At 39.7% G+C, this 10,526-nt stretch overlaps 1 protein-coding gene across 1 annotated transcript; it reads right to left on the bottom strand.

Annotated features, from left to right (window-relative positions):
- Nucleotides 1-9,021: 9,021 nt before the first annotated feature.
- GPR132 (G protein-coupled receptor 132) lies at nucleotides 9,022-10,176 on the bottom strand. The gene has a single exon (XM_080345552.1). It carries the CDS (start codon nucleotides 10,153-10,155, stop codon nucleotides 9,052-9,054), a length of 1,104 nt encoding a protein of 367 aa, XP_080201678.1. The 5' UTR covers nucleotides 10,156-10,176; the 3' UTR covers nucleotides 9,022-9,051.
- Nucleotides 10,177-10,526: the final 350 nt, after the last annotated feature.

Below are 10,526 nucleotides of genomic sequence, written 5' to 3'. Positions count from 1 at the left end.
GTAAGAGTAAAATAGCCTGAAGCGGTTGCAAGCTGAAGAAGTTAATGAATAATTCCTTTTTCATATATCCTTGAACATACATTAGAGTGCGGCTTTTAGATCTTTTAGGCCAGATTTGAGGCTTACACCTTTGCTATTCCGCATCTTTTGATATTGCAGTGTTCTGCTCTTGAAACCAGCCTTTTGGAAGGCATTGTGCTGTTTCCAAAAGTCGTATCCCTGAAAATTACAATACCAGTGGGAAACTAATTTCTGCAGTAGTAGCAAACTGGAGAGTTGTAATTTAAAAGCACAGTTAAAGCTAACAAAACTTTTAAGAATATGTAGATCAGTTGTTTAAGTTTACCTTAAAACTGTTAAGCATTTGGACCATGAAAACCAGGGGGGAAAAGCAGAAAAATAAGAACACGGAGCTTCTTACACAGTAACTTAATTCTAGTGGTTGAGACTTTAGTAACAAGCCATTGACAGCATTAGTTGTTCTACATTTTCCGAAACAGAAATGTGGTTTTCCTTAGACCCATCATTAATGACAAGGAGAATAAAGTTAAGCATCAGTAAGAGATACATGCTGGTGTGGAAGTTAACACTGTATCTGCAAGTTAAATTGACCCTCTATGCTCCTTGGAAGAGTAGACAAAGGCTACGGTGGCTTGTTGGAGTGTTTGGATTGTTTCCAAATTCTCTTTTAGAGTCTGGTGAATTGATAGGTTAAAAACTATTGCTGATATTGATTTGATCGCAACTTATCTAAATTACACAGTTTATAAGAAAAAATAGTAATAAATTATGGTAGGAACATAGCAATTACAGTTTAGGGATGATATCCAAAAATGAGCATAAGAAGTACATAAGCTAGGGCATGAAAAGGCATGTTAAAATGAGGGAGTTTTACCCTATTTTTTCCTAAGAGAATGCTTGCTAGTGCCTGTCTGCCTTATCTGGTTAAAGGGTTAACCCAATTAGAAGCACGACTGTGAACACAGATAACAGACTGTGTGCTGGTTTTGTTCTCTGCTCCCATCCTGTGCCTTGACGGGAGTGACAGCTTTGACTTTGGTAGCAATAAAGGAATGTTCACTCATGTCTCCCGGTGCTCTGTCAGTAGCCAGCGGTTTCCCAGCAATCATTTCAACATGTCTGATGTTAACAGAATAATAAATCTTTAATTGGCTTTACTCAATCTGCCTAACAAATAGCACCAAATGCCAATGGACTTGGGCTTAGGTCCATGGAGCTGCAGTGAGCAGTGGTGCAGGATGATGTGCAGGGTGGTTTGCCAAGGTAGACGGGGCTCTTGAAGGAGTTGTTTAGGATTTCTGGGTGTTTCGATACTGCAGGGTCTGGCTCATTCCTTAGGTGGTGTATTTGCCTCCTGCCACTTACATCCTCTCCAGGGAGTCACAGGCAGATCCTGGCAAGTTCCATCATCCTCTGTTTTTATTGTGTTTTGCAAGGGAATTGTTGCTCTCTTTTTCTCCCCACAATTTTTTTTTTTTTTGCTTGTTTTCAGTTCTGTTTTTTTTGGTGTTTTTTCTGCCTTTTTTTTTTCTTTTTCTTTTTCTTTTTTTATTCTTTTTCTTTTTTCTTTTTTTTTCCCCGTTTGTAGCCACTGTTTGAGAAAGGTTGCGTGTTTCTGCCATAGCTGGATCAACATCATAACCCAGTCTTGTGCCTGCCTCAACAGCAGTCTGTATGGTAAGCATGAGCACACTTACACACACTCATCTGTACAGAGTGTTTTACTGAGCAGCACGAAGTCTTACGAATTTATGATTACAGGCTGCAAACTTAAGAAATATGAGATACTAATGGTTTTTTCCCCACGGTGAAGTCCACCATGGCCAGCGGGAAAAATAGGCTGGAGTCTAGTGCCCTCTTGTGACCACATTCAACTTCTGGAAAAACATTATCCGATGTCTTCAAAGGGACCAGGGCTTGAATTGCGTTGGAAAACATACAAAAAATTATACAATACAAATACCGGAAGTATAGAAAAGGGAATTTAATCTCTCAGAGTAATTTATGAAATTAAACTTCTGCTGTGTGGTTCAGAATAGAGACAGTAGGGTCATGATTATAGTTGACTGGTGTGTTGCATATTTGAATGTTATGTTCCTTTCATAAAAGCTTTTCTTCATGTTAGTCAATGAGATATATGATGCTGATGCACTGACAAGTCAGGATTATAAATTAATGTTGTTTTACATCATGGAAGGATATGTCCAAGCTACGGTTCTACAGTGAAAAAAATAAAAATAAAAATAAAAAAAAATTTCTCAAAATTCTGGAGGTTTGAAGTTCCTATTATCTGAAACAGCAATAAAGTTCAGATTCACATTCAATTTTCCACCACCTTCATGGGAGGAGGGCTGCTTTAACTGCTTTGGTTTAACTTAAACTTGATTTATTTGTAATGGTTTTCACTATCTCTGGAGAAAAAAAAAAGATTATTTTCTGTGAAACTTCCTTCTACAGAATTATTTCTCACCTGGGAATTTGACTAAGAAACCGTTCTAGTATCTGAAACTGAATGCTTAGAAAAAAAAAGACAAACATTCAATGTAATTTCCAGATCCTCCCCTCTCATGAGAGGGGAACATTTGTGGTCAGGAGAGGGAGTGACTTGTCCTCGAATGAAGCAGGGTCCACACAGCCTCTCATTGGGGAAAGCCCCTTGCTGAGTTATAAAATCACACACGTTTGCACTCTGCTTTTGTGGAGCACTGAAGTCACCTGCTGACCTTTCGTTTCACACCAAATCTTTGCTGTTATTACGTTACTCTCTGTCTGTATCTGCTGCGCACCCCCCATGCACAAAGGAAGTTCCCCATTCACCCCCGTTTTCTCATTTCTGACAGAAACTTGAGGTTTGTACTTGGCCTGTTTGGATTCTCCTGCCTGTTGTTGATGCACCGTTCCCACAGTAACAGTCAAGAAAGCAAGAAGTCAGTCAGAGTTCTGACTTCCCTTGTTATTTAACTTACATTTTTCTTCACTTTTGCACATTGCTGCATCCAGTCCTGAGTTTGGTTTGAGCCCTGTGCATTTGTTATCTTCGGGATGCAGCTATTCCTGCAAGTGGTGCAGTTAAGTGCACCGTTCCATTGAGAGCTATGGACTGTTCATTTCCATAAGCCTTATTTTGGGAAAGATTTGAACAAAAGAGTTAGAGGTAGACAGGAACCACACAGGCAGCTAAATGGAAAAAAAAAACAGTGGTGTGTTTGTTTTTTTTTTAATAGCTTATCAAATGTCTTTTATCCAACATATGGTGAAATCACCTATAAACATCAAACATACAATAATAAAAGCTACCTGTAATGAGTAGTGTAAGCCCAGTCTTCTTGACTATATTTAAGAAAGGCAAAAAGTAATGCTAAGTCGACTGAATCAGTAAGTAATAGTGCTGTTGCTTCAAGCGTATCAAGTTCACACTGTCAGAGACCCATTCCAGAAATCTGGTGCAAAGAAAGTGCTTCCCAACCCACAAAAATTGTGCCAGAAAGGGAAAAGCTTGAGAAGCAGCATCCACGTAGGCAGGTCTCAAAGCACAAAGGATTTCGGAGATTCTTACTGGTGGCCTGCTGTGTACAGAAGCTGCAACACCAAAAGCTATTGGTGTTAGTGGTTTTCAGTCCTATACCTGGAGAGATACTGTGAGCTTGTGAGTGCTTGTCCCTCAGTGTTTGCAGTCAGGAAGTCAGCTCTGTGCATCAGTATGACTCTTACCTCTTGGAAGGAACAAAACACCTCCAAACACCAGAATATCCCAGTGAGGAAAAATCCCAGTGAAGTCCCCAAGCATCTAGTTCCCACATTACCAGGAGGAGACCCAAAGTTAAAAATAAAGTCTGCATACTTCTTTTTTTTTTTTTTTTTTTTTTTTCTGATGCCTCAGCATAAATAGAAGCAAATAAAGTGCTTTGAATCTGATTGTGAAAGTGCTGACCCATTAGAATTTGTGCTCTAGTACCTTATATTTGCCTCCATGCCGTTCACTGCTCCATTGCAGTAAGCTCTGAATATGCATACGACGCACCTGCTTACTCTTTCTAGTATCTCCTGCAAGGGCTTGTATTTAAACTGAGAAGACAGACGATGCTCAAGGGAAGAAGTGTCCCATTTTACAGATGGGGAACTGTGATACAGACTGGTGCATTTCTAAGTAGCTTTCTGAACATGCAGGTATTTGCATAGTTGTTCAGAACATCTGCAACTTCAGGTTTACAGCGCTTTTCAGGACTTTGTATATCGTACAACACCCTTTTCTCACAGTATCTCTCTTCTCTTTGATTCTTTATCTCCCTCAAGAAAATATTTCAATAAAGACAGACCTTTGAACATACAGGAGATGTTCTGTGATCATGGGCTGAAATGTGTGGGCCCTGTCGCAAACTGAGGCTGCCAAACAGGACGGATCATTTCATGGTGTACTGAGAAGGCCTATTTTGACATGGCTTTTGTAGATGATATTCCTGTGAAGTTTTGTGAAATTATTACCACATAGCTTCTCATCTCTCCTCAGCAGACTTTCCATCGTTCTGCAAGGCTGGTTTTTGCCTCATTGTCTCTGAGCATTTCTTACAGGACTGAGTAAAACCCTAAAGTTATCAGCGGTCTGAATTCCAGCAATGAGACATAACGAGTTTAGAGTTCTACTCTTTCCTGCCAGTGGTTCACGACGGCAGCAGCTAACATCTTTTACCAGAATGTTAGCATTAGTCTCATTTGAGATAACAGATTTCTCTCTTTATGGTTCATATTGCTCAGCTGCAGATTACATGATGCCATGAGGGTACGCTCCATCCCAGATGCAAACAGAGTATAAGAACAACTCTCTCTTGTGCAAAGGTTAATTGTGCAGGGGAAAGAGGGGGTGCAGCAGGATGCACAGCACTGGTAGGTATCACCTCCTTGTCTCTAGACACTAGTTGCAGAGGACATGCTGGGAGATCCAGCTTTGGGGATGCTTCTTCTTGCAGGCTTCCCTGCATCCAAAGAGGTTAATAAAATGATTGTATCTCCCTGATGCAATCCCCCCCCGCCCCTTATTTTCTACCTTTAGTTTGTGCTGGTTTGAAAATAGGACAGGTATTCCAACCTATGAGGAAACTTCAGTGTTATTTCACTATCTAGAGGATGTTTCCTAAAACATCTGTTCCACAGTGTGACCTGTAGGACAACATGCTTACAAAGAAAAGCTTGTGGATGTTGTTGACAACCTGGTTCTGATTTGAGTTTTGTTACTCACTTCCCAACAGAAGTTCGACATTGGGTTGTTTGTGCATGACAGTAGGGACTAAATCGGACCAGCTACCAGGTTGCCAACTGCAGATGAAACTTTGTCACAGAGAGTCTGAGTTAATTCGTATCTGGTTTTGCCTGTTTTGTAGAACTATCCTCTTAAAGAAAAATCTAATACTGAACATGAAAGCATTTCCTAGACAGGAATAGAGTTTTATGAGTTACCCTAAACAATTACTTAAAAATGTAGTCTTTAGAAATGACTTAAAATTGATGAATAAACAAACAAATCAGATATATTGTCTGCAAAAACTAGTTTGGCCAGTTCTAGTTCATAGTCAGAAATCATTCACTTCATGCTTCACAGTCATGCTTGAAATAATCAGCAACCCACTTATCTCCCAGGTATATTATGAATGTCTGAGACACTTGTAAAAATAAAACAATGTTTTATTTATTAAATAACCCACTCTTCTTTAAATCAAATTATGGAAGTTATACTTGAGCAAATACTGAATACAGAGGAGAGTGAAATTTTTGAGTCTCGCCCCTATTACACTGGTGAGCGACTTACCCACTCTGAGCCATCCCTGTGGAGACCTGGCTGTCTAGAGAACAGATTGGGAAGCATGGCCCCTGTGCTCTCTCCAAGTCATCTTATAGCTTAAGCTGGGTTGAAAAAGTCGGGGGACAGAGCAAAATGACTGGGCTGAGAGCTGCAGATCTGATGTAGCCATTTTTCACAGCACGAAGCAGTCCCTGCGGGCTCACTGGTACTGTCCTTGCAGGAGGAAGGGATGGAGAGACCCACAAAATCAGTCTATCCACCCCTCAAATCTGCTCTGACCTGAGCAGTGTCCTTTGCTATGTCTCTAGCAAGTGCTCCAGTGCAGACACCTTCCTTTGCCCATATGGCACATTCAGCTACTGAGTGACAAAACATCACGTGTGGGAAACTGCAGCGGGTCTGTGGAATCCTTGACAGAAAATATGGGAGTAGAGATAATCCTTGAGATATTAAGATTTACCCTTGAGAAGGATGGGAGTAAAGGAGTATCTGGAGAGAGGAGAGATGTACCCGTGAGAGAGAAGGGGATAGAAGAATAACATGGATGATAGAAAAATTAACCAATGAGATGTTAGTGCTGTAACTTGTAACCAATAGTGAAAAGACACATGAACTGGTAGAATTGTATAAAAATACACTTGTAGCAATAAATGGCACCTATTACTTTCATCTTGAAAGAATTTGGTCCATGTCGTTTGTCCGTCTCAACCACGACACACATGCTTCAGTTTTTTAGATGAGAAACAGTCGATTGATCTGATGGGATATTTTAACAACTCATAAAAGGCATTTATATAGAGTGGCATATCTATATATATATAGATATATATATATAATGTCCTAAGTTGGAAGGGACCCACAAGGATCATCAAGTCCAACTCCTGTCCCTGCATACTTTCTTGATGTCCTCTCTCAGACATAAAGCTGCTTTTTCATTTATCCATAGAAGTCAGGATGTGCATTTTTCCCATGTGGATACATTGCTTGGTACGTGGCTCCTAATCCCTTCAATAATCTGTCACAGAATGTTTTAGTTTGGAAAGCACTCTGGAGATCATCTAGGTCATCTTCCAAAGTTAAGTCAGGCTGTACAGTGCCTTGTCACCCCTAAGGCTTTTATTTCAGAGTGCCTCTGAACAAAGAAGCTCCAAAGGTTTTCATTAAAAGAAGATGCATAACGATATAGTAATTTAGAACAGCATGTAGATTAGGCAAGGCAAAAGCATTACAGATGTTGCATCAGACCCTGCTAATCTCCGTCCCCTGCACCTACGACACTGGGCTCCAATATTGTTTGCTCTAAAGACACTCACATTTTATCAGAGGAAAAACGCCAGCTCAGAAGTCTGTAAATTCACTGAATTCACAGAAGTCTAAATTCACTGATATTATTCACCTGAGTTCTACATTTAGACTATGAAACTCCTGAGGTTGGGGCAGCTTGCATATGTGTCTTCAGAGATTAATCACCAGTACCCTGGCTAACTGGGCTGTTATGAGCAATGCCTGCTGCTGATTGTTTTAGTAATGGAAAGTTTGATTTTCAGTAAAGATATAGATATTCAGCCCTTTGCAGATATCTCCTTGATACCTTAGAGTGTTTGATCTCTGGGATGCATATGAAAATACAGAACCAGAGTTTGTTAATTAGCATCACAAGAAAATTTCACATTTTTGCCAATAAACAGTCTCCAATTCAGTATTATGTGAACTACTTTTGAGGACACAAGCCTCTTGCAGGTAGATGCCAGAGGAGTCATTAAATAATACAAAAATTAAATATGTCATAAATACAGTAACTTGAGGAAATGCCATTTTGGCACAATGCTTTTTTTTGCAAACGTGTATAAGAATAAAGCATAATATATAGAAATACCTATGACAATTTGAAAACATTAACAAGGTTGTATTTACATTAACATTGGCTAATGGTAATTCCATTCAGAAATGTCAAAATTAATGACAATCTAAAAATATTACAGAAGTACATCATTACAGATGAAGTAGAATGACAGTGTGAAACACTTCACAAATTCGTACTCAAATAAACACACAGCTGGTTCATTATCTTTGTCTGTTTTACTTCAATCACATAAAAATATGAAGAAGCTGTTTAAATAAATCTTGCCAGATTTGTATCGTGTTGTTTTTTTTAAAAAATCTCTGGTTTAAAGGCACAGGAAACTACCATCAGTAATTTATTCATAGAGGAAGTGGCAGCAGCAACAATGAAATCTGTCCCAGCATAGTCCCATGTGTCACCACCAGCGTGTCCCAAGGAGATCCCGTCTATGAGCAGAAGGGGCTGCGTTCTCTGTGCCACTAGCCCTTCCTTGTCAGTGAGGCACTCAACGCTTGTGCAGGCTCATACACACCAAAACATGGATCGATAACAAAAGGGAAGCGTTAGCTTCATCAGAAATGAAACACAAGTTCAACACAAGTTTGGAGATGGCATAAAGCCAGTCCATGACACCACTTGGAAACATATAAATATTTTATATATTTCAGTGCATTCCAGATTTAACTGCAAAATAAGTAAAATCTACTAACTGGAAAATATTAAGTGTTAGAATTGTATATTTTAAGAATTCCAGGACAGGTTGGGATCTGGACTAATACAGTAGAAGTACTGCTGGTCTGTGTTATCAAGCCACTTCTGTGCCCTTTAATTCTCCCCACAATGTGCAAGGTGGATAAAGCTGCATACTGAACTATTAGGAACGTTTTCAAACCTCTTGTTGAAAGACTTCCTCATTTTTTTGTATTTTTCACTTGTTAACCACAACCGTTAAGAGCAGTACATGTGTAAGAATCTGAACGTCTACCTCCGCAAGGACAAATAATTCCAACCTTAAGAATGGGTCCTGGGCTGCTCTCCTCAACAGGGTTTATTTATTTTTTTTTCTAGCTCAGAATATAAAACTGGTTCTGAATTGAAAAGAGAAAAAGAGCTAGTCTAACAAATAAGCTTTTAAGATTTCAATTTGAGTCAAATTACCTACTTTATTCCACATGCCCTTAGCAAAGCGATATTTTCAACAGTGATACTGGTGGGCAAACTTTGTTGTAGGAGACAAACAGAAACAAGAAATATTGCTCACGTAGTGTCCTCAAGGAGTTGCTGGCCCTGTGACAAAACTTCCTACAGACGTCAGCAAGCAAACACTTGTGTGCTGCAGCCTGCAGCCCCCACATGGTGTTGGGAACCTCTTATTTGCGTCAGGAGCTCACTGTTAGCTGCCACCTTCTTGGTCTTTGCTATTCTTACAGGTCTTTTGAATGTCAGATGCATCTGGTATTTCTTTGTTTTCTTCTCTTAGCCCTCCTTCCTGTGATTCTTTTGACATTTTCATTTTTATGCTGTCAGTCTTGTTATTAGTGGATGAATTCAGGCTGCATGGGTTCAACCTCCATCTTCTCAGAGTCCTATAAAAATCTTTTCTGACGTTTTCACTAACCAGCACGTAGATGATTGGATCAGCAATACTGTTCGCAGTGGCTAAACACAGAAACACCGTAAAAATTGAATATATATCTTTTTCAAATGGACATGAGGAATTCTGATGAAACATAAAGTATATGGATCTTATCATGAGTACCACATGGTAGGGAGCAAAGCAAATCAGGAAAATTACAATAATAGTGATCGCCAGATACTTCACTTTGGTTTTTTGACGGCAAGTCAAACTGCGGCTTGTTTTCGCACTTTGGAAAATTTTGTAGTTTGTGAAAATGAGGATTGCGAAAGGTATGGCAAATCCAAATAGGAATCTGGCAAAGCCGAAAATAGCCAGTTTTATGTCAAGGGGCAAAGCCTCAAAGCAGGTCTTCTTATTAGTATGTTCTGAATCATCTTCCATGGAAAATACTGGACTGTGGATCACTGCAACCACAGCAAAGAGAAGACACACTATTATGATTGCCTTTTTCTGTCCTCTTCTCCCCCTTGATTCCAGAGCATACACCAGCGCCACGTAACGATCCACAGAAATGCAGCACAAAAGCAGAATGCTGATGTATATGTTGCAGAAAAAGATGAATCCTGTTATTCTGCAAGCCTTTACACCCATAGTCCAGTGGTGGTCATTTTGCACGTAGATAATCCAGAGAGGCAAGGTACTTAAATACATCAGCTCACACAATGATAAACTGAAAATGTAGATAGCAATTACTTTATTCCTTTGGATTTGTAGAAACGTGAGCACGGAAGTTAAGCAATTTGCTGGAAGGCCTATGGCAAAAACGATGCTGTAAACCGCAACCAGAAGTGTCTTGCTGTCTTCGTAGGGAATCCCTGTGCAAGTGGAGCTGTTATTTGTGTCTGTACAATTTTCCATTATTCTTTTTCCAGCTGGTGTTTCCTGAGAATCAGAAGACAAGGAAGAAAGTTAGCATTTGCATTACTCAAAAATATTATCAGTAAAGGTTATGGTCCCATAGGTGCCAAGAGGAGATGTCAAGGGAACAAGTGGAATGCTTGTCTTGGGGAAGCACCTAAGATGGGCAGGTTCTCCTGTAGTGTCCCCTGGGAGTTAGGTCTGATTTACTTCCAGGAAAAAATGCCTTTCTTCACAAGGAATTTCTTGACTACAGCATTTCTATTCACTAAAACTGGGTATTGGGAACTGTCCCTACACCAGGCTGCCTTGTAAATAAAACAGAGCTGTTGATCAGTTACTGAAGTCACTTCCTAGAGAAAATCAAAAGC

This window comes from Nesoenas mayeri (assembly GCF_963082525.1).
Source record: "Nesoenas mayeri genome assembly, chromosome: 5".
Classification (NCBI taxonomy): domain Eukaryota; kingdom Metazoa; phylum Chordata; class Aves; order Columbiformes; family Columbidae; genus Nesoenas; species Nesoenas mayeri.
This window is presented reverse-complemented; position numbering and strand designations above follow the sequence as displayed.

What these genes read in the sequence shown, in the direction of transcription:
- GPR132 (XM_080345552.1), bottom strand. Translation starts at nt 10,155, where the DNA reads ATGGAAAATTGTACAGACACAAATAACAGCTCCACTTGCACAGGGATT.